Raw genomic sequence first — 22,905 nt, 5'->3', positions numbered from 1 at the left:
CTTGATATTGCTGGATTCCAATCAACATCCATCAGCTCAAATAGGTTCATTCCCATGGTTTCAGTATTACTTTCTTCTTTCCCGTTTTTTTATTTTATTTTTTCTTCTTTTTTATTTTTGTTTTATTCTCGCTCGAATATTAAAGATTCTCTTTTGAATTTGTGTCTCAGTCGTAGATGTATTTGATATTTCGTTGCATTTCACTGTAATTACCTTCAAAGTTTCGGCTTTCCTTCGTTTACTTTCTGGTAGCTGTGACTTTGAAAGTACCACTGGAAACTCTTTTATAATATCCACAAATGCACTTTGATTGAAGCTATCGTTGCTACTTGCCCGTTTCATGGCTTTTAAGATACTACGCCATAGGTTAAAAACAACGAAATGACTGCGCGATGAATGGGAGAAATGAGTAATCACTTCTTTTATTGATACGACTCAGTGCTACGTGCAGAAGAAGCGCGAGTAAACGTTCATAAATCTGGAGCAGACTAGACCTGAGTAGTGGCTTGTTTTATTGATACGAAATTGAGGGAGAAGATTACTCCAGGCGTAGTTACTCCGATTCTCGAGCAGAACTTCTCAGGAGTAGTTACTTATTTTTATTGATATCACCCAGTGTTACTCCTCCTGTGGTCCTGTCCCGAGCATGTGTCAAAGGTGACGTCATTGCATGAGTATGACGGAAAAAGTTCAGTGATGAACTTACCAAGCCAGTAACTACTGTATTTACGTCACGGAGTCCGACACTCTATAAAGTGCCTTTTATCTATACAGGATTATGCGCGATCAACATTATAACTGTTATATTTTTCATTCTCTGTTGCAAGAAAATATCGCAAAATTACATAAACGGTCTGGTAGTTTTAGTTAGAACGATCCGTCAAGTGGAGGTGGGGTAAGTTCTCAAACATTTAAATATACGACGTCTTATATACTGTAGGTGCAGTACGCAACCAGTTACTAGAGAACAAACCCCGAAGTAGGACTGGTATCAAAACGAGACAATACGAGACTATTTACAGTATTACCTAGTCTCCTTTCAACCGACAAATAGCGGTCTCAGTTGTAATGCTCCGCTATTGTACATCTACACCATCGCATTACAGGATATTCTGAAGAAGGGTAATAAGAGTTCTGGTCCGCATCATATGATGTTAAAATTAAAATGTAAGAAAACTTTTTTTCGAATCGTTATTAAATAATAGTCGAATTGAGGATGTACGTGTAAATTAGTGTTTTGTGCTGGATAATTTAGATTAAATATGAAACTCTAAATTAATCAAAGCCTCGGATCGACATGTAAATTGCAAAGTCCAACTGTATTGTAACAATAATTTGCCTCTGATGCCGTATGCAGTTAAGAAGATATATATAGGTGAGAAACAATATTTTACGATTTCAAGTTATGAGTATATCGAATATCTAATGCTATCTTTTGGAAACAGCTCGATGGAATCTAATGTTAAGGAATGTTGATGGAATATGAATTATTTTAATGTGATGAAAAGTATTCGACGATTATGAATGTATAATGAATATTAATGATAATAATACTTGAAATGTTTTAATGTAAGATATAATTTAGAAGAAGCTGTTCAAAAGTTAGAAAGAATTCGATTAAAATAAAGTAATCCTATGTTATTTTGTTTGTACCTATACTGCGTGATCAGTATGATAAATCATGTGGTTTTATGCATAGATTAACTATCTATTCGCCAATTATCAGAGGTTATATCAAATGTTGTAATCCTGTACTATACTGTTGGAGTTTCTCATCAGCACACCGAACCAACAAATTTCTTTTACAAGGAACACGTACCTGTGTGTGTGACAAGGTGCATTTCATAAAAATCTATTTATGACGTCCGTCATACCCATACAATATATTTTATGATATGCACCTTGTCACAAATACAGGTACATGTTCAATTATATAAAATTTGGAGGTTCGGTGCGCAAATGAAGGAACTCCCACAATGAAGAACGTAGGATCTCTCTCCCCATCAGTCATGCATAAAACTGGCCATTAATAATCAAGCTGTGCATTAAAGTCTATGAGACGTCAACTAGGTTAAGCAATATTTAAGAACAACGTATGAATATCTATATAATGTTTTAATTGAGATCAACTCTAAAACTGTGAACAGCCTTTTTTCAAATTACATGTTACATTTGGAACGTATTCATTACGTTTTATCTTCTTTATATTTGTATACAATTCTCATACTTCATCATATTATTTAAATCATACTTCATCATTTATTTCACATATCGTATTTCTTTGAGGGCTGTTTCATGAAACTAGAATTAAATTCTCACTAATATATGTATATAGACAATCAATACTAATATATAAACAAAATACTAACCTAGTTGCTCCAGCTCGAACTGATTTTACTTATTTAGTTTTCAGCTGATTATTAAATTTTAAATAGAGGCCTAAACATAAATACAATCATAGTTGGTTTTAGCTTTTGACATTGGACATTGGACGGCAGTAAAGAAAACATCTAGTGATGAAAAGTAATGCAGTTGGAAGCGGTAGATGTGATCCGAGGTATCGTCATGAAAATAATGAAGACAGAAAATAATGTTAAGAGCTATAAAACCTTTTCAGAATTCTTGGAAGGTAGGAGGAGTGAATTTAATCGAACCATCGTTGATTTTGAACAATACTTAAGAAATAAAATTGACCAAAAATTCTCATTGCTAACTCTGCAGCTCGACAATAAGTTCTTGGAAATTCGGCATGAGATAATTGGAAATAGAAAAGAACAAAACAAGATCATTGACAGAGAAAAAGAAGTTGGAAAGGACGAAGAAGACTTTGCGAAGGAACTCGGAAAGGACGAAGAAGACAGTGCGAAAGAAGTCGGAAAGGGCGAAGAAGACAGTGCCAAGGAAGAACATATAATGGATAAGATAGACGCTGAAGAACCAAGTGTTGAAAGTAATACAGCTAACGTAGAAGAAGAAGATGATGAAGAGGAACTTATTGCTGAGGAAGAAAACAACAGTTGTATAAAATTGGAACAAGGATTATCTCAAGGATTTTCAACTATGACAAAATATACAGATAGGAAGAAAATCAGAAATTGGAAGTGCTGGAAGAAGAAAAAGAAAACTCGAAATTATGTGTGGAACCTTAGGAAAAAGAAGAAGAGAAGAAGGAAAGCTAAATCGGATGAAAGATGGAACAAGAAACTGGGAAACGAAAGAAATGGGAGAAACCTACATAGAAAGAAAGAAAGAAAGAAACGGAAGTGCCAGGAAAAGCTAATCGATAGATCAAAGTGGAAAAGAAAAAGGATGACAAGTGGAAGAAGTAGAAATAGAAAGAAAGAACGAAGGAAACAGGACAACAATAGAAAGAAAGAAAGGAAGAAACGGAAGTGCAAGGAAAAGAAGATAAGCTACAGACGAAGGAGGAACAAAAGATATTTGAAAAGCCAATTGGAGAAATGGAAACCTCACAAACTAAGAAAAATAAGAAAAAGATGCGTGATTTCAAGGAAGAGGCAAAAGAAGAAATTTGATATGAGAGGACGATGTCGGTGTAAGGACAACCGAGGAAACTGCCATCGTAAGAAAAAGAAAAAATATATTGGTGTTAGGATGGATAGTACGTGTTTGTTGTTTAATACTGAGCTCAATTGGCAAAGTTTAAATGTTGTTAATGTTTCTTTTCAAGTTAATTATTTTATGTTAATTGTATTTATCTAAATGTTTCAAGAAACTAGATTATAAGTTTCTAGTGTTACAAGTTATAGTGTTACAAGTTTTATGAAATTGCTCAGTATGAAAAATATATATATATACATATATATTTTTTTATCAGACAAGGGGGAGTCTGTAATGCGCCGCTATTGTATAGCTGAGCGACGCATTACAAAATGTTCTTGAGAATGTTTTAAGGGATACTGGTCTGTACCAGGTGATTTAAAATTTACCAAATCTAAAAAAAAAATATTTTTTTCGAATCGTTATTGGATAAACAAACTAATAATTTTATAGTAAAGAAGACATTTTGTGAGTGAGTTAAGATGGATAATTGTAGAATGTATCGTTAAAATATATGTGCCTCGGATCAAACATCAAAGCTATACCAACTGCAATTCATATATAATGTTGTAAGTACAAATTAAAATCTACCAAATAGTATAATGATTAGTTGTCATAACGCAGAATAAAGGGATCATTAACTGGATGATGATACATATATGTATATATTGATGAGATTATCTTAGTGTCTTCTTACTAAATCAGCCCTAAAAAGAAAATAATGTGATAAATATGATAATAATATGAAAATGAATATTGAAAATAAATATAATGATATGTGATGAATGGATGTTATTTATATTGTGTAAAGTTAGAAAGTGGCTGTTATAAGAACTGAGTTGATCCTTAACTAAACTATATATATATTGAACACGTTCCTTTACATCATCCAATAAATATTACAAGGAATTATAGGCTGCTAGTTGACTTTCTGATATAGTATTCTTTACTGTGGGAGTCTCAATCAACACCAGAACCTAAAATATGACAAACTATAAATTGTAATAACCCTTCTACACCGTGGTGAAAGTGAGATACTACACAGTCTCGTCTCGATAGTTTCGAAATAAATTGTGTGAAATTATTCCACACTAAATTCGCCAGTAGATATAATAAAATATACCTTCGATACTTCTCCCTATTGCTTCAGAATATATAATGGGTGCACCATTTTCTACTAGATAAAGTATGAATTAGCAATACATATACAACATTCAAAAATACATATATCTGTTTCCATTAAATATACTCATTGTTTCTTAAATTATTTATTACTAATTGAAATACCCGGCGTTGCACGGGAAGAATAGGTTTATATTTCAAAGATATATTTGAGATAAGTTTTCCCAGTAGAATACATATTTGAATCGGAATGAAATAGTACGAATCCATTTCCAGCAGGAGCAAAAGAATCAACTTGCCGCTAACGAAGAATAAAAACGTGGGCTTTTATGGTATCGGGGTGACATTATTTACTTCAGCGATCCGGAAAACTATTGAATAAACACTCATATCTTTCAATTAGGAATTTTTAGGACCTCAAAAGCTATGGATTTAACATTAATATCGTTCAGTTTCGATTATTTTTTACATGTCCCTGTGTTACCCATGATAGAGCTAGAGGTGATACGGGTTACGATTCCCGGCAGGAGTCGTGTGGTTCGGGTTCCACGTTAAGTCGTAGATGCACACCTTGTATAGAGTCACAGCTGAAAGACACGCTGAACTCTATATCACCTCACCTCGAGAGATATTCTATTTTTGCATAATTTCTAAACCACTTTTCTTTCTTTGAATCTCCTCCTTCCTCTTAGGACACGCATAGGTTCAAACCGAAACTTTCTTCATGGTTGTGGGACACAAGGCTACTGTACCATACGCGTACAACTTTGAATAGCACGCACTAATAAACCACGCTTACATTTATTATATATAATAAATATAATCTCATATTATGACTAACTTCGCACACCAAACTTTTAAAAATGCGACTTTTTAAATTCTGTTCTTCTTCTTCTTCTTCTTTATTATTATTATTATTATTATTATTATTATTATTATTATTATTATTATTATTATTATTATTATTATTATTGCAATAGCTATATGAAGCAATTACCTCGGCCAATTTCGTTAATACACACCATTCAGCAACCAGTAGTTGTAGAAATCTGGCTTTTTCAATAGCAATTGTTAGCTTAATCGGTAGAGCGCACACTCTTCGATTGAAGGGTCGCGAGTTCGAATCTAGTCTAAGTCAAAAGATTTTTTTCTGATATAATTCTTGAGATGGAAATGTTTCTCTCTTCACCTTTATCTCGTAATTCTGAATAGAGATGTTTGGATGTAAAAGAAAAAGTATACTAGGATATAAGAAAAGAAAGATAAATTACATGATATCTTCTGCAATTTTTAACTATATTTTCACCTATCTAGGACGTTTCTAAAAAGTTCAGACTTCTAGACCTCCTTTTCGCTCTCTTACGTGTCCTTTAACTAATTTCTACAATTACTTATTGTGTCACATATACATATATTACATATGTCTTATCTCTTTCTCTTCTCTCTACATCTTGACTGGAGATGAATATTTTGATAATAGATTAGAGACACGATTTTACAAAATAATACGATCTGCGATATCAGTGATACATATTGTGGTGTTTAACTTAACATATAAAACAATAAATAGAAAAACTGAGAATACGAATCTTTTCGTGCACTGATGCTTCAAATCTGTGTCTTTACTCCCTATACCTATGTTAATTCCTTAGTCAAAATAAAAACTCTTCAAAATTAATAAAAACTTCTTATACAACCATCCCTTCCTTGGAGTACTGCGCGGTCACATACCCGTCACTGCGATGTAAAGGCACTTCTGGCGACGAGGATACATACAAGCACGTGGTACGTTACAACATATATGCAGGGTGAACTTCAAAGATGTGCACATGCTTCCGAGGTGTTTAATGATATCAAAAGAAGACAAAAAGTTCTCTTGTAGTTTGTCGAATTCCGTGTCGTGTGCGAGTGATAGTGATGCCAACTTGGAATCGAAAATCGAATCTTGACAATTGGAATGGAACAGTTAGATTTGCATATACATTGGGAGGTGAATCGTGACATGAAAAGAAGACAAAAAGTCATTTTGCATGTGGCCGCGTCGTGTACGAGTGACAGGGGTGCCAACTTGGAATCGAAAATCGAATCCTGACAATTGGAATGGAACAGATAGATGTGCACATATGTTGGGAGGTGATTCGTGATATGAAAAGAAGACAGAAAGTCCTCTTGAATTCACGAATCACCTCCCAAAGTATGTGCACACTTTTATGTCTCGCTCCAATTGTCAGGATTCGATTTTCGATTCCAAGTTGGTCCCCCTGTCACTCGTATACGACGCGGAATTCCACAACATGCAAGAGGACTTTTCGTATTCTTTTGATGTCACGAATCACCTCCCAAATTTATGTGCACATCTTTCAGGTTCACCCAGTATATATGGAATGCATAACAAACTTCGTTTTTATATATACAATAAAAGAAGATAGTGACAAAGAAGTGTTTCTATATTCTTTGAGCATTATTTATGACTTGAATCTATTTTTTAATGGTATTGAGTATTTATCTTCATTATTTCGATCTACATTTTAGTGCCTATTTTACTGCCTATTTTTTAAATTTTTAGTGCCTATTTGCCTGCCTATTTTTCAGGTTTTTAGTGCCTAAACATCCGGTCTCTAGTCATAACCTATTTCTCTCTCTCTCTCTCTCTCTCTCTCTCTCTCTCTCTCTCTCTCTCTCTCTCTCTCATCTTTTCTCAATAGTCATTTGAATTTTATTTAAATTCAACCATAATTTTGCAGTTAAGTCCCGTGTTGTGCATTAGTTTCATCCCCAATTGTCACATTTATTCAATGAGTATTTTAGAGATTATTCTGAGCTATTAACTGATGGCACAGCACCGACACATGATGGAGATGCTGTGGGGCTTACGCCCTTGGGAAGATTCCTTAAAACATAGCTCATAGTTATTAAGATTCTTGATCGTTGATTTTTTTTTCAAAGAAAAGTACAGTTCATAGAAGCGATAATTGAATCAGGCATATTAGAGATTTTTAAAAGATAAATCCTATTGAAATGAACATAATGAAAATGCATTTTGAGTAACGAGTCCAGTGTAATTTATAGTTTTTTTTTTCTGAGAGAAATTGAGTAGAGTTACTTTTATCCCTCCTGTTTCCTACAGATCTTTTATGGGCAATAAATAAACATATCACTTTATCGAAAACTTTCGAATACTATCATAATGCAACTTAGGTCTAGGTGAACTAAAACAAAAATGTTTTTACTTCTGCTGTTCTGGAATGGAAACCTTCAAAACAGAGAGAAACCACTTCATTCAGTTTAGAAATCTGGCATCATTGAGTCCTTCGCTTCCTCCAGTGCAATTTGCGGTTGCTAAGCCACAGAGGATAGAGGAAAGTCTTTCCTCTTCCAGGAAAAATAGTCGCTTATTCATGGCCCCGAGATTATATATATACCAAGATAAGACAAAAAGTATAGACCAACCTGGGTGCTCAAGACTTCACTTAGGAATTAGCATGTGTCCTATCTAAATATCCATGTTTCAGAATCCTGTGGTACTTCCGCAACAATCTTTATAGAGGTAGTTGGTGAGTACTTCAAATTATATGCCTGTAGCCAAACTCTTTCTTTAAAAATTGTTGCGTGAGTACTTAGCATTCCGAAACATATATTTTTGGATAGTGCACATATCCTAAGTGAAGTCTTGACCCGACTACGCTATGTCCCATAGTTTTGGAGCTATAGACCTTTAAAGTTCATTTTTTTTCATGTTTTCGGGAGCCTATAACTCCGAAAGGAAGCTTTTATGCGCCCAGGTTGGTCTATACTTTTTGTCTTATCTTGGTGTCAGGAATCACCTCCCAAGGTTGTCGGTGTTGTTTTGAAACACCCTGTATATATATATACCCAGCAAACAATGGATGTAAACACTGCCGGATTTACGTATAAGCTAAACAAGCTATAGCTTAGGGTCCCACTCACTTGGGGACCCCCAAAACTTAAAGAAAAATGTAATTTCCAAAAACAAAAAGTAAATAAGATAAAACGCAATACAACAATGGTGTTTTGTATTATTATGTACTAGGCTTTTATGAAGTAAGTGATACGGCTCTATTTCTCAAAGTCACTTGTAATGAGGCCTCTGTTGTCCACTCCGTCTTATAATGGAGCCATCGTTTCTCAGCCCTGCTTGCAGTGGCGTATTTAGGGGGGTCCAGGCTTAAGCCCCCCCGAAATCTTACTAATTATAGTAAAGTATATGAAATATCTTGCAGAATTTTCACATTTTCAAGCAAAGCCTCCCCCCCGAAGGTTAGCAAAGTCCTCCCCGAAACAAAATCGTAAATATGCCACTGCCTGCTTGTAATGGGCCCTTGTTTCGTCTAGATATCCATTAGGTCTATAAATTAGCATATAGCATATATATAAACCCGAAATACGGCGACATTTTGTGGCTGAAAAAGAAGGCTTGACAAATAGAGGACTCCTAAAGCTTGACGTATAAAGGGCCCCTTCGATAGCTTAGGGTCCCATCAAACCTAAATCCGACACTGGATGTAAATTATGCTATTTTGAACACATACGTACAAACTAATTGCTATTGTATTGGTTTATTTCTGAAGAACAAAGAAAAATTTAAGCATTTGTATTGGTCAATCAGTGATTGCTAAAATTTAAATATTCCATTTTCTCGTTTCTTGCTAAATTTACATGTAAAATTTCCCTATATTTGGGAAATTTTCTCTTCAAGATAATACTTCCTAATCTCATGTGATATTATTCATATTACTTGAGTAGTGACGTTTCGAAACTCGCCTTATCCACTTTTTTTCATTTTTGAATTAGAAACTGAATTCAGTATTGTTGGATATGCTCTTTCTAAATATCATGTCGATTATTGTCAAAAGTGGCTACAAATAACAGTAATTCGCATCTGAATTCTGGTTGCCGGTGTAAAACTTGCTATATTTTTAAGCAGTGCCGGTGCAAAACTTGTCTTATCCATTTCGACCAATCATATGGCTTGTTTTTGACGAGCAGGAATTATGGGTACAGTAGCAGATGGCACTCTTACTGTCTTACTAAGGTGTTCTGTAGTTTCTGCCTTCATCACTCATTACTGACTGTCATTTCGTGTTACAAATAGGTGAAGTTATTTAAATTTAGTGGAATATAGAAATTAATATTCAGCCTTCAGAAGTAACCAAAGGGCGACGTAAGCAAGTTGGACTGAGAAAACGTGAAAGAGAAAAGATTAAAGCCTCCAAGCCCAAGGTATGCCAAGGTATCCCACTTGCGAGCATAATGGGAAGACATTTCGTTGTAGAAAACTAACAATGAAAGATGTGCGTGATTTTCATGGAAATTTTTACCAAAATGAAACTAAGGTTATGCAAGATTTGTATATTTTAAAATGCTCAGAAATGAGCAAGCCCAAAAGAGAGAGACCAAATCGTGAAGACAGTTAACGTAAAAGTGTTTCACCACTTAAATATTTTGTGAAAGTATCTGGATGCAAAACATTTCAGATGCAGGTATGTCAGGAGACTTTTCTTGTTATACTTAGTGTTAGTAAAGACCGAGTTCAAAGAATTGCACGAAATCACCTACTCACAGGAGCATTGCCGAGAGAAAAAAGAGATGGTGACAGACGATCAGCCGTTTATTTAGACAGAAAGCAGTCTGTTAGACATTTCTTAGAATCCCTGAAAGGTATTGAATCTCACTATTGTAGAGCAAAATCGATCAGAATTTATCCTTCAAGTGACCTTAATGTTTGCAAATTAAGAAAGATGTACAATGAATCTGTAGGTCCAGAACTTCAAGTTAAGAAAATTTTTTTCAATGATGTGTTTTATAGTGAATATAATATTGGTTTTGGGTCCCCAGCAACTGGTGTCTGCTCTCAATGTTGTTGTTTAAACGAAATGGCCAAAAACGAACGTGACCAGGAGGAAAAAAACTGATCTGAACATGTAGCTGAAAGTACACAAGATACGGGCTGAAGCATTTTATGTTAAATTAAGCGAAGAGGATCCCTTTATGGTCACTCTGTCCTTTGATTGTCAGAAAAATTTAGTTCTTTCAAAATTGCCAGACCAGGCGACTTACTACAGTAGGCAGTTGTATTTGTACAATTTCACAGTGGCCCGTCAACATGCATGTAGTTTGAGTTCTAGTAATGGTTTTTGTTACACATGGCTCGAAAATGAATACCCGAAAGGTTCCGTGGAAATCGCATCGTGTATCTACAACTGTTTGCAGAAAATTGACTTTGATGACAGAATAAAGACTGTACGGATGTGTGCTGATGGATGCGGTGGTCAAAACCGAAATTCAATTATGATTAGTATGTGTATGTACTGGTTGTCTCAAGACGCTCCTGAACATGTGGTAGAAGTGCAACTTATTTTCCCTATCCCTGGACATTCATTCCTACCCGCTGACAGAGTTTTTGCAAATATAGAGAGAGAGATAAGAAGAAAATCCATTATTGTTGAACCAGAGACCTATCTGGAAACGATAGGAAAATTTGGAACGGTTGAGAAAGTTGATAAGGACTGCACTGTGTATGACTGGAAAAAATAATCAGCCAAGTGGCAAAACCCCCATCTCAGTGGTATTTCAAATTCAATGTTACCAAACGATTTCATCTATTGAAGACTACTAACAAAAATGTACATATCAGGGGGGGGGGGAACAAAGCTACAATACTGATAGTGGAGTTGGCAAATGTATGCTTAAAAAAGGTAAAACCTTATGGGACTACTATAAAGTGGAAGTTGAACAAGGGGTATCCATTAAGCAAGCTAAGCTTAAAGATGTTAAGAATCTTTTAGTAAAACATTATGGGGAAACTTGGGCTGCAAATGGTGTCCTGACATTTTATAAAAGTGTATTCGAGTTGCACAGTAACATCACTGTAGAGACGGAAGATCACACTTGTGAAAATCCCATGTGTGAACCATCAGATTGTGACCCAGATTGTGATGAACCTATGATCTAATATTGATTTTGCAGTTTTATAGAAATTGTGTTACAAACTAATGGTAGCTGGTTTTCTTAAGCCTATTTATTATTTTAGTTTAGTTTACTTGCACTAAACCAAACTAATGGCAGCTGGTTCACTGTAGACTCTTTACAGTATTTAGTTGAGTTTTACTTTAACAAAACTAATCTAATGATAGCTGTTTTAATCCAGCCTACCCACAGTATTCAACTTTGTACTTTTCTAAACTAGAATAGAATGAAAGGATCCATTTTTATAATGACAATGTTGCATAAAACTTCATAAATACTACATTGACCTAAACCCTTTTATTCATTTAAATCTAAATTTCCGCAACATAACTTGCCTTATCCATATTGTCGGTGCAAAACTTGCTATTATTAATTTTCAAAACATTTTTTTTTTTCGTAGTATATACGCATTAAATTTTAAAATGAAATTCTAAAGCTATTTCTAAGACTACAGAGAAGCAACAGTCAAATTTTCGCATATTAAGATTGGAAAATAAAATAATAAGGTGTTTCTTTGAGTTATCTGAAAAATTTACTAAAATGGATAAGGCGAGTTTTAAAAAGTCACTAATCACTTCAGCACGAACATACAAATGAATCATGTAATAGGTTCACCAGATCCAAATAATCTATTAAAGAAACAAAAATGTTATCTGGGCCCATTTCAGTAAAATGTCTACTATTAAGGTCTTCAGAAATAATATAATTTCCTTCAGTCTTTAAGTTATGTCAAATATTGTCCCTTTGATTTAACTTGTAAATCATAGAATGGACCCATCATATCATTTCCAAAAGAACTAAAAATAATTTAAAGTGCTGCTGCTGCCCCATCGTCTGAGCAAAATATACTTGTATTTCCTTAAAAGGAAGCATAAATATAATCTGGGACTCATTCCGTAGTAGTAAACGCAAACCCAACGCAAAATGTACATTGTCATTTGTGATTGTATTGCGTTGTGATGCACAAATGTTGCGAAGACCGTTAAAGAATAAGGCCCTAGTCCCTATTTCAGTAAAACGCCAATTGCGACTCCTAGAAGTGATAAAAATCTTTATTAAGGTTTTAAACTCTAGGGGGCCGAATACAAATATTTTTCAAGCGGCTCAACTTCATATAGAGGCCGAACTATTAAGGCTTGCCCTTCCAAAACAGTTTCAAGTTACGGCCCTGAGCGTGATACTAGTATTTTTTTAAATGTGTTGCTATCGATAAATCCAACCATGGGAGTGTCTGTGATTTCATCAATAGTAGGCCTATATACGTATATTTATGTGTGGTCGAAATGATACAAATAATGAATATTTTAAATAGTGCAAAAATAGTTGAGGAGGAAAAAGTATGTTTGATTAGTTAGTTAAATAGATTGCAGCTTAGCAACCCCTTTCAGGATCGAGGCCCTAGAATTCATAGTCCTACGCCTTAACATGGAATTCAAACATCAAAACAGGAACTTCTGCAACAATGGCTAGTGCTCTAACTATATAACCACGAGATATATCTATGTGTATCGGAGTATCTGGAAAGGATAGCGTATAAAATAATGGACCGACACACTGTCATGAGTTGCATCAAAGGCATTGTATTAAGCATTACGAAATGCTGATCCAACAATAGTCAGCTTTTTCTTTCAGTAATTTGTTCCAAATGATGTAGGCTGTAAGACATACACATTTCGTCATTCCTTCTAGCGGTCCACCGTCAAAAGAAGCGGTCACTTCCTCAAAACAAATAGACACATGGTCTAAAACAGTGAACAATCACATCGTCAAACAGCTATTTCCTCAAATCATCACACGAACACGATAGGTATCCAGAGAGCATGAGAATCAACTAATAGTAGTGTCAGCTTACGAGACGATAAATTTCTCGTTTCATCTCGAAATTTCTCGTACGTCTTAATATTAGACTAGCGGAACCTGCGCTCTCTACACAGAGCGTCATTTACATATGAGCATGAATCTCCTTGTTATTCCTTACAACATTTGTATATGTCCCTTTACAGACACAAGTGAAAGACGTCTTGATAAAAATCGGCAAGGGGTACCATAAAGGGCAGATTTTTCGATTATTTTTTTCAATATTTCGCACTGTTTGCAAGATTTTAGCCTACTTCCGGTTGGAGTTTCTAATTCATGTATGATAAGTGTTTTCTTTCTTTTTGCACGTAGTAAGCAAACACATTACACACATAATTAATTATAATGTCAGTGATATATGGTGTTCATTGGGCAAAACACTCCAAACAATAAAGATTCATCTTAGACTGGAGAAATGGTTATCCTTCGTTTTTCGTTAGCATTTGGCCATGAATCAAACGCCTGAGAGATATGCAATCTCTTTATACAAATAAGTGGTTGTGGAATGTATAACTCATAGAATATCATGCTTTACTTTTTAAAAAAAAAAATTCAACACTTCCAGTGTACCCCTAAAAAAGTAATAAAGAAATAATGCCGTGTTATTTAAATCTCAATTAGAACTGAACAATCTACACAACCTTTGCAATCGATCATTCAAAATGGCATCTTTCTAGAGCTTGTGGTTTCCGACATATTATTATTAAAATAATTGGCCACAAACATATAAGCCTATCATTTTAATATATAGATATGAAAAGTACTAATATACAAACTACATTTTTCTAAATTCTTCTTTACAAGTGGTATATGCTTAGGGAATTAGGAATTAGATTTCTGGGCTTTCGGCATCTATGGCGATGTTAGTCCGTCACACATATATATTTTTATGGTGGATGACGTATGTCGGCGAGCACACTGCTCGGTGAATGGGAGAGAAAGAAAGAAATCGGGCTGGGGAAGGAAGGATGCGGCCTGGAACATTATGTAAGGTACCATCCTGACATTTGGCTGGTGTAAATGAGGAAAACCCTGAAAAAACTCACTCAGGATGGCTACTCTGAAAAACTATTACAGCTTTTCGACCGAGTAGCCCCACGGGAATCAATCCCGGGAGGGCTCACACCACAGGAGTGGTATATGTGTAAAGGGTATGCCATCGTCAGGGAAAGAGAAACAATAAACTGCTAGCAGGGGCGTCATTTGGGGAGGGCATGGGGGAAATTCACCCTAAGTTTGATATTCATGTACATGTTAATAAATAATATAATAGCTCCTTATGTACCAATGAAAAACAAGAATATTTATTTATATCTGGGGGCCTTGTCTTCTTTGTCTCCCAATCCTCAAGGAAAATCTGAAATGATGATACTAACTGCTAGTTAACAGTTATTTTGCTAAATGCCTGTGCATAGATGAATAAATAGCAAAATAAAAGCTAAAATTATTATTCGCTATGAATGACAAATATTTAATCAACACTAAAGTTCGTTTTTCCTCCCGATTTTTTCGAAAATTATACATGGCACTTTACACTGGAGCATGTTATCTTGTTTAACACGATGTGGTCTATCTATGGATTATATGAGGACAATATTTTAATTGAACGGAAATTAGAATTAAGAGTTAATGACAATTTTATAGGCGATATCTCATTGACAATATACAATACTATTGTCTTGTTAGTATCCTAATGAAAAATTCAATGAGGGTATATTTTAGTATCCGTTTCACCTCAATACAGCGGGGCACCCACGTGTAGTCCACCAGGTCCGGACCCCCTCCCCAAGGGCGCCGATCCTGGAGGGGTTCAGGGGGCCCGGGCCACCCCAAAGCTTATGTAGGCCCCCTCATTGTATTTGTAAATTTACTATTTGGAATAATTTGAATGAAAATTGTCTTAAAATCCTCATATGTGCTTTCCGCATTTGAATGGGCCCCCCAAAATTTACTGAGAAATTGGCGCCTGTTAAGTCTTATATTATGTAGTAATATTTTTAAGAACTGGAAACACTGTTTTTACGAAATTTAGATTTCATTTGTTATTCAAGATGGAAAGTGTTGAAGAGAGACGGTGCATAAGGCACGAGGCACGAACATTTCTTCCATAATTTTAAAGTTAAGTTTGTTATTTAAGTGCAATGAACACAGTGAAGTTATTATATGTACTTTGTGGTTTATTTTAAGTGTTAGTTAAAAACCAGCAATTAGTAAGGTATAATAAAAACTAAAAACAAGTATTGGAAGTTTCCATTGTTAGAAGACAGTCCATTACCAGTTAAGTAAATGGCGAACATTTAAGAACGTAAGCATAAACAGTTTTTTTTGGTCCTCCAGTGCCGAATGGAGGAAGTGTTGTGCCAAGAAAAATAATAAGTGAATCATTCAAACATTCATATTGACTATGTGTGTGTAAAGACAGTGAGTGTTACGAATCAGAAGCAAAATTGACCTAGTGGACTTATCACGTACGCGCCTACACATTCAGCTGTGCATTGCAATCTGAAGAAAAACAAAGGCGCAATGTAGCAGTCACGTAGCTAAGTATATTTTTTTTGTTTCTTTTACTTGTGTAAAGGTCTGTTGTTATAAGGACTTCAGGTAGATATATCACAAGCAATGGATTCAAATACTAATTCTCTTATAAAGGCAAGAGGCCTAGCTAAAGCTTCCCTTACAAGAATGAAAACATTTGTTGAACAATTTGGAGCAGACGGTGATGTAATGCAAATTAAAGTTAGGTGTGCACGTTTACCCAATATATTCAAAGAATATGATGAAGTGCAAAAACAGCTTGAATTAAAGGACGAAAACGATAAATATACACAGGATAGAGAGCTGTTTGAAGCTACTTACTACGATACTCTTGCAAAAATGACGTCAATTGTTGAAACAGCTGAGAAGGCTAGTAGTAGCAATAGAAGTTCGTCAGGTGATTCAGCCGCGAATACAGGGTGTCTAAAATTACCAGTCATAAAGCTACCAACATTTAAAGGTCAAGTTATAGATTTCAGACATTTTCATGATACTTTCAGTAGTTTGGTTGTAAACAATCAGAGTTTAGATGATATTCAAAGATTTCATTATTTGTTGTCCTCATTATCAGGTGAAGCAAGCAAATTAGTTGAGAATATACCAGTAACAGGTGAAAATTTCAAACTTGCTTGGGAAATGATATGCAAAAGGTATAATAATCCAAAGCTAATAGCAACTGCTCATGTAAAGGCATTGTTTTCATTACCGACTGTCAGTAAAGATTCAGTGGCGGACTTAAGGACATTATTAAATCAAACTATAAGTAACGTAAATGCACTTAAGGCGTTACAGTTAGATACTCCTTTGGAGGATATATTGTTATCGCAGCTAGTTTTGGAAAAGCTAGATGAACAAACACGTAAAGACTTTGAAAATCAAACAAATAGGGAACAGTTTGCTAGTTTAGAAGAACTTCATGTCTTTTTAGAAAATAAATGCCAGGCCTTAGAATTGGTAAAGTCTACGCAATCAAAGTCGCATCTCAGTAAAACTAATGTTGTTAAGGATGTAAAAAATGCTAGACAATCTTATGTGAGTACTAATGTTTTGTGTTCGTTTTGTCGACAAAGTCATGCGTTGCACAAGTGTAATGAGTTTCGGAAATTAAGTGTATCCAAAAGATTAAGTTTTGCGAAACAGAACAAGCTTTGTTTTAATTGTTTGAAAGTTGTCAATCATATAGCGAAAGATTGTTCGCTAAGTGCATGCAAAATATGTAATCTCAAGCATCACGCGTTATTGCATAGTTATTTTAAGAAATCACAGCCTAATCATGCTGCCAGTGTTGAAAATGATTCTGTTACGGAACCTGTAGGGGAAAAGTCAATCTCTCAAGGGCAGGAAGTTGTTAATACTAGTACTTATTGCTCTGTAAAGCCTAAAAGTAGTGTGCGTGTTCTACTTTCAACTGCAGTTGTTCGAGTTAAAGATTGTAATGGTAAATTACATATGGTTAGGACTTTGCTTGATAGTTGTTCCCAATCTCATTTTGCAACAGAATCTCTCATTCAAAGGTTAAAATTAAAGAAATTTCCTATCAATGTTCCTGTACAAGGTATTAACAATGTAAGTTGCAACGTTAAATACGGAAGTAAGTTACAAGTATTCTCTGCTGTAAGTGATTTTAGTGTAGATGTTGAGTGTTTTGTATTACCCAAAATAGCAGGAAATTTACCTGATGCTGATATTGATATTAAAGAATGGAACTTTCCACCGAATTTACAGTTAGCGGATCCTAATTTCAACAAGTCTGGTAAGATTGATTTGTTGTTAGGTGCTGGACTTTTCTTTAGTCTACTAAAAGCAGGACAACAGGTGCGTCCAGGAGCGTTTCCAGTTCTCCAAAATACAGAGTTAGGATGGATAGTTTCAGGACAATATCAGATGCCAAAGCACAACAACTTCACGCCAGAACATCGAACATTCTTTTTGCACAACAACGATGATTTAAGCCATCAGCTGCAGAAGTTTTGGAAAATAGAAGATATCCAAGAAACTTCTCTATCCAAAGAAGAAAGGGAGTGCGAAGAACATTTTATCGCAAACACTAGAAGACATTCAACAGGACACTTTATAGTGAGACTGCCATTCAAACAAGAAGTGACCCAGTTAGGTGATTCTTATAAGATAGCTATTCAGCGTTTACAACAACTAGAAAAAGGGCTAAATAGATGCCCCAAGTTACGCACAGATTATGTGGCATTCCTTGAAGAGTATGAAACTTTGGAGCATATGAAGGAAGTGGAAGGCAACTCTAATATTACTCAAGGATATTATTTGCCTCATCATCCAGTTATTAAGGAAGCTAGTACTACTACGAAGACTAGAGTAGTATTTGATGCATCGGCATGTTCAACTAGTGGCATTTCACTGAACGATGTTCTCAAAGTTGGTCCAACTGTGCAAGACGATTTGCAGTCAATTATATTAAGATTTCGCACCTACCCTATAGCTTTTACTGCAGATATAGAGAAGATGTATCGACAGATTTTGATTGATGAGCGTGACTGTAAATTCCAGAAGATCTTGTGGAGAAGATCAGAAGAAGAACCCATTAAGGTATATGAATTAAAGACTGTCACATACGGAACAGCCTCAGCACCTTTCCTTGCTACTCGCTGTCTCCAGCAATTAAGTGCAGAAGAAGCTTGTGAATATTCGAAGGCAGCACAAGTTCTCAAGAATGACTTCTATATTGACGATTGTATTTTAGGGGCTGAAAGTTTGGAGGAAGCTTTAAAGATAAAGGACGAATTAATACAAATGCTACAAAAGGGTGGTTTTTTGCTAAGAAAGTGGTGTTCCAACAGTACTGAGTTATTGGAATCCATCTCTGAAGAATTGAGAGAAACACAACTTCCATTACGCTTAGACGATAAGGGTCAAATCAAAACATTAGGATTACTTTGGCATCCAGCAACTGATCAACTTCAAGTGATGAATGGATTCACTCTAAATCAAAGGTCGAATAATAATTTAACAAAACGCAAGATGTTGGGTATTATTGCTTCAATCTTTGATCCGTTGGGAATTGTTAGTCCAATAACAATCGTATGTAAGATAATTCTTCAAGATCTGTGGCAAGCAGGATTGGAGTGGGATGAAACACTTCCTAAAGAACTACAGCAAAGATGCAAGACAGTACTTGAATTCATTCCTTCATTATCAGATATCAGTGTAGACAGAATGGTTCTTCAGTTGGGTACCTTGATAGACATTCAAGTTCACGCTTTCTCAGACGCTTCAGAAAAGGCTTATGGGACATGTGTGTATTTAAGATCCGTCAGCAAGGATGGTCAAGTTACTTCGAAGTTATTATGTGCTAAGTCCAAAGTGGCGCCCATAAAGAAGATTTCCCTGCCTCGCTTAGAGTTATGTGCGGCAGTGTTATCAGCAAAACTTGTCAAAAAGGTAACTAAGGCATTAAAACAACGAATATCCCAGGTGTATATGTGGACAGATTCTATGGTGGTCTTAGCATGGTTAAGAGCAAGTCCAAATAGATGGAAAACATTTGTTGGCAATCGAGTTGCTGAGGTACAAGAAGTGGGAGGGGAATGGAGACACGTCGCTTCAAGTGAAAATCCTGCAGATATTATATCAAGGGGAACAAGTCCTGACAAGTTAATACATAATAATTTGTGGTGGAACGGTCCTCAGTGGTTACAGTGTTCTTCACTTGATTGGCCTAAGACGGAGCCTGCCCCACTCAGAGAGATTCCTGAACAGAAGAAATTAAAATCAAGTTACTTAGTGACAACTCAAGATAATAGTATGATCGAAAAATTCTCTACTTTGAACAAACTTCAGAGAGTCTTGGCTTATTGCATGCGGTTTTTCAAGAATGCTAAAGTAGAAGCATCGAGAAGAAATGTAGACGCTCTTACTTTGGAAGAAATTGAAGAAGTTTTAATCAGACTAATACGAGAAGTTCAAAGTTCAGTTTATGCTAAGGAAATGGCTGATCTTAAAGAAAGTGGAAGAGTTAGCAATAAGAGCAAACTCTTGTCTCTCAATCCTTTCATATGTGCTCAACAATTACTAAGAGTTGGTGGAAGATTAAAAATGTCTGAACTTGAATTTGACGCTAAACATCAAATTATTCTACCACCAGATCATCACCTAACAAGACTAATTATGGAACACTAGCAGCGTTCACCCCGCTTCGCTGCGGTCACCCCGGAACGCAATAAACTTTGTTACTTAGATAATTTTTACTTTTTCGCTTTCAAATTGCAGTAAATGTTAAAATTATACCGCCTGTCATTTATGTTAACCCGCCGAGTCACATGGTCATGCGGGTTGCATATAAATACGTTTATTTTTACCTATGATGAACTAATAACAAAGGATTTGTACGTATGGACACTTGAATGGTCAATTATCTCAAGACACTGGTAATTAAAAATTAAAGTGATATGATAAAAACCATCTAGGGTCCAAATCATAATAACCCCCCAAAAATGAAAGAAATTGGTTCAGCCGTATTAGCGTGATGAGTTCACAAAGGATTTGTGCGTTCTCTTTTATATATATAGATGAACATAGGCGATTGCTACATTCTGGATGTCAGTTAATGCTAGCATCACTAAGGCAAAGGTATTGGATACCTAATGGTAAAAATGCCATCAAGAAAGTTATTAGAAGGTGTATTACATGTCAAAGATTAAAGGCGTCTGGACCAGAACAATTAATGGGACAACTACCAAAACATAGAGTAGAACTAACAAGACCTTTCACAAATTCTGGAATTGACTTTGCCGGTCCTATTTACATTAAAACTGGTACCAGAAGGTCAAAAACAAAGGTGAAGTGCTACATTGCAGTGTTTGTGTGTTTAGCAACAAAGGCTATCCATCTCGAAGTTGTGAGTGATCTTACTAGTCAGGCATTTTTAGCTGCTTTGAGAAGATTCATATCTCGTCGAGGTAAATGCAAGCATATCTATAGCGACAATGGAACTACGTTCATTGGTGCCAACAAGGAACTTCAAGAAGTCGAAAAGTTGTTGCATACAGCTGACCATCAAGAAAGGATTAAGAATTTTGCAACTACTGAAGGAATCCAATGGCATTTTATTCCGCCATATTCGCCCAACTTCGGTGGTCTTTGGGAGGCTGCAGTTAAGTCCTTTAAATACCACTTAAGGAGAGTCATGGGAATGTCATATCTCACGTTTGAAGAATTAACAACATTAACCACACAAATAGAAGCTTGCTTAAATTCGAGACCTCTTGTAGCATTATCCAATGATCCTAATGATCCAGTAGCATTAACTCCTGGTCATTTTCTTATTGGTCAACCATTGACAGCGCTACCAGAACGAGACTTACATCACGAGAAGATTAGTTCAATTCAAAGATGGCAAAGGATCCAACAACAATTTCAACAGTTTTGGAGAAGATGGTATATGGAATATTTGTCACAACTACAAGGAAGAAATAAGTGGAAGAGAAGCTGTGCAAACATACAGCCAGGTCAATTGGTGGTTCTCAAAGAAGATAAGCTACCTCCTCTATCGTGGAAATTGGGAGTCATCACTGAAGTGCATTCTGGACCTGACGGTTTGGTTCGAGTGGCTACTGTTAGAACTTCCAATGGTTTATATAAACGCTCAATTAGAGGACTTTGTGTTTTACCAAATAATGATGAATCGTAATGTCATTCATGTTAAAGTATATTTATTTCCTGTTTTAGTCTATTTTATTTGTTGTTATGCAAAGTTTGTTTTCTTTTCTTTTTTTTAAAAAAAAAGGTCACTAGCCCTTTTTTTGGCGGGCGGCATGTTAAGTCTTATATTATGTAGTAATATTTTTAAGAACTGGAAACACTGTTTTTACGAAATTTAGATTTCATTTGTTATTCAAGATGGAAAGTGTTGAAGAGAGACGGTGCATAAGGCACGAGGCACGAACATTTCTTCCATAATTTTAAAGTTAAGTTTGTTATTTAAGTGCAATGAACACAGTGAAGTTATTATATGTACTTTGTGGTTTATTTTAAGTGTTAGTTAAAAACCAGCAATTAGTAAGGTATAATAAAAACTAAAAACAAGTATTGGAAGTTTCCATTGTTAGAAGACAGTCCATTACCAGTTAAGTAAATGGCGAACATTTAAGAACGTAAGCATAAACAGCGCCCTTGCCCCTCCCCCAAAGATATACATTTGTACACTTTATCAATAAAACTACACTTGTTTAACCGGGAAATGATTAATGGAGCATGAAGATTTCATTTTAAACTTCGTCTGTACTCTTATGAAAACAATTTAGTTCTATATATTTTTTTCTGAAAATATAAGTAGGAGTATTTTACATTTACTTATTGTCTTTCCGGGTGTAGAATAATACCTGTCCAATCTTATATATTAGTATTGCCCCACCTCCAAATCCTGGACCTCTCCCAACAAAAATTTCTGGATGCACGCCTGCCTCAATAAGTGAGATGGTTCTTTTACAGCATGAATTTTTTGGTTAACAATATTTTTCTCCATTTTGTTAAAGCTGTGTATCAGTTTTGACACTCAGGCTCAGTGTCGGCGATTGGACGTTAAAAGTGGGGGGAAGACAAGGCATGATCTGTTCCTGTAGATTTCTTAACTCTACGGGAAGACAAATAACCAATACGTACTCACGCAATGACAAATATTATATGGCACCATTTTTTCTATGAACCAATAATACATACAGAAATTTTATATTTCCAAATGAAACTATATACATTACGGGGTCACTTCAAAAAAATTCGGGGGGGTAACTGCCCCCTATTGCCCCCCGAATCGCCGCCCCTGCTCACGCTTATCATTTGTTCAGTTTAATAAGACATGTCGATTGCTACATGTCA

At 35.5% G+C, this 22,905-nt stretch overlaps 2 protein-coding genes across 2 annotated transcripts; both read left to right on the top strand.

Annotated features, from left to right (window-relative positions):
- The first annotated feature begins 2,526 nt into the window (after nt 1-2,526).
- LOC145665923 (uncharacterized) lies at nt 2,527-20,211 on the top strand. Its single transcript, XM_081733030.1, has 3 exons — nt 2,527-3,622; nt 16,121-16,459; nt 16,634-20,211. The coding sequence occupies exons 1-3, from the start codon at nt 2,527-2,529 to the stop codon at nt 20,209-20,211; spliced, it is 5,013 nt and encodes a 1,670-aa protein (XP_081589156.1).
- Nucleotides 20,212-20,638: 427 nt separating this feature from the next.
- LOC145665922 (uncharacterized) lies at nt 20,639-21,721 on the top strand. The gene has a single exon (XM_081733029.1). It carries the CDS (start codon nt 20,639-20,641, stop codon nt 21,719-21,721), a length of 1,083 nt encoding a protein of 360 aa, XP_081589155.1.
- Nucleotides 21,722-22,905: the final 1,184 nt, after the last annotated feature.

Source organism: Thermobia domestica, chromosome 12, assembly GCF_964235325.1.
Source record: "Thermobia domestica chromosome 12, izTheDome1.hap1.1, whole genome shotgun sequence".
Lineage (NCBI taxonomy): Eukaryota > Metazoa > Arthropoda > Insecta > Zygentoma > Lepismatidae > Thermobia > Thermobia domestica.
This window is presented reverse-complemented; position numbering and strand designations above follow the sequence as displayed.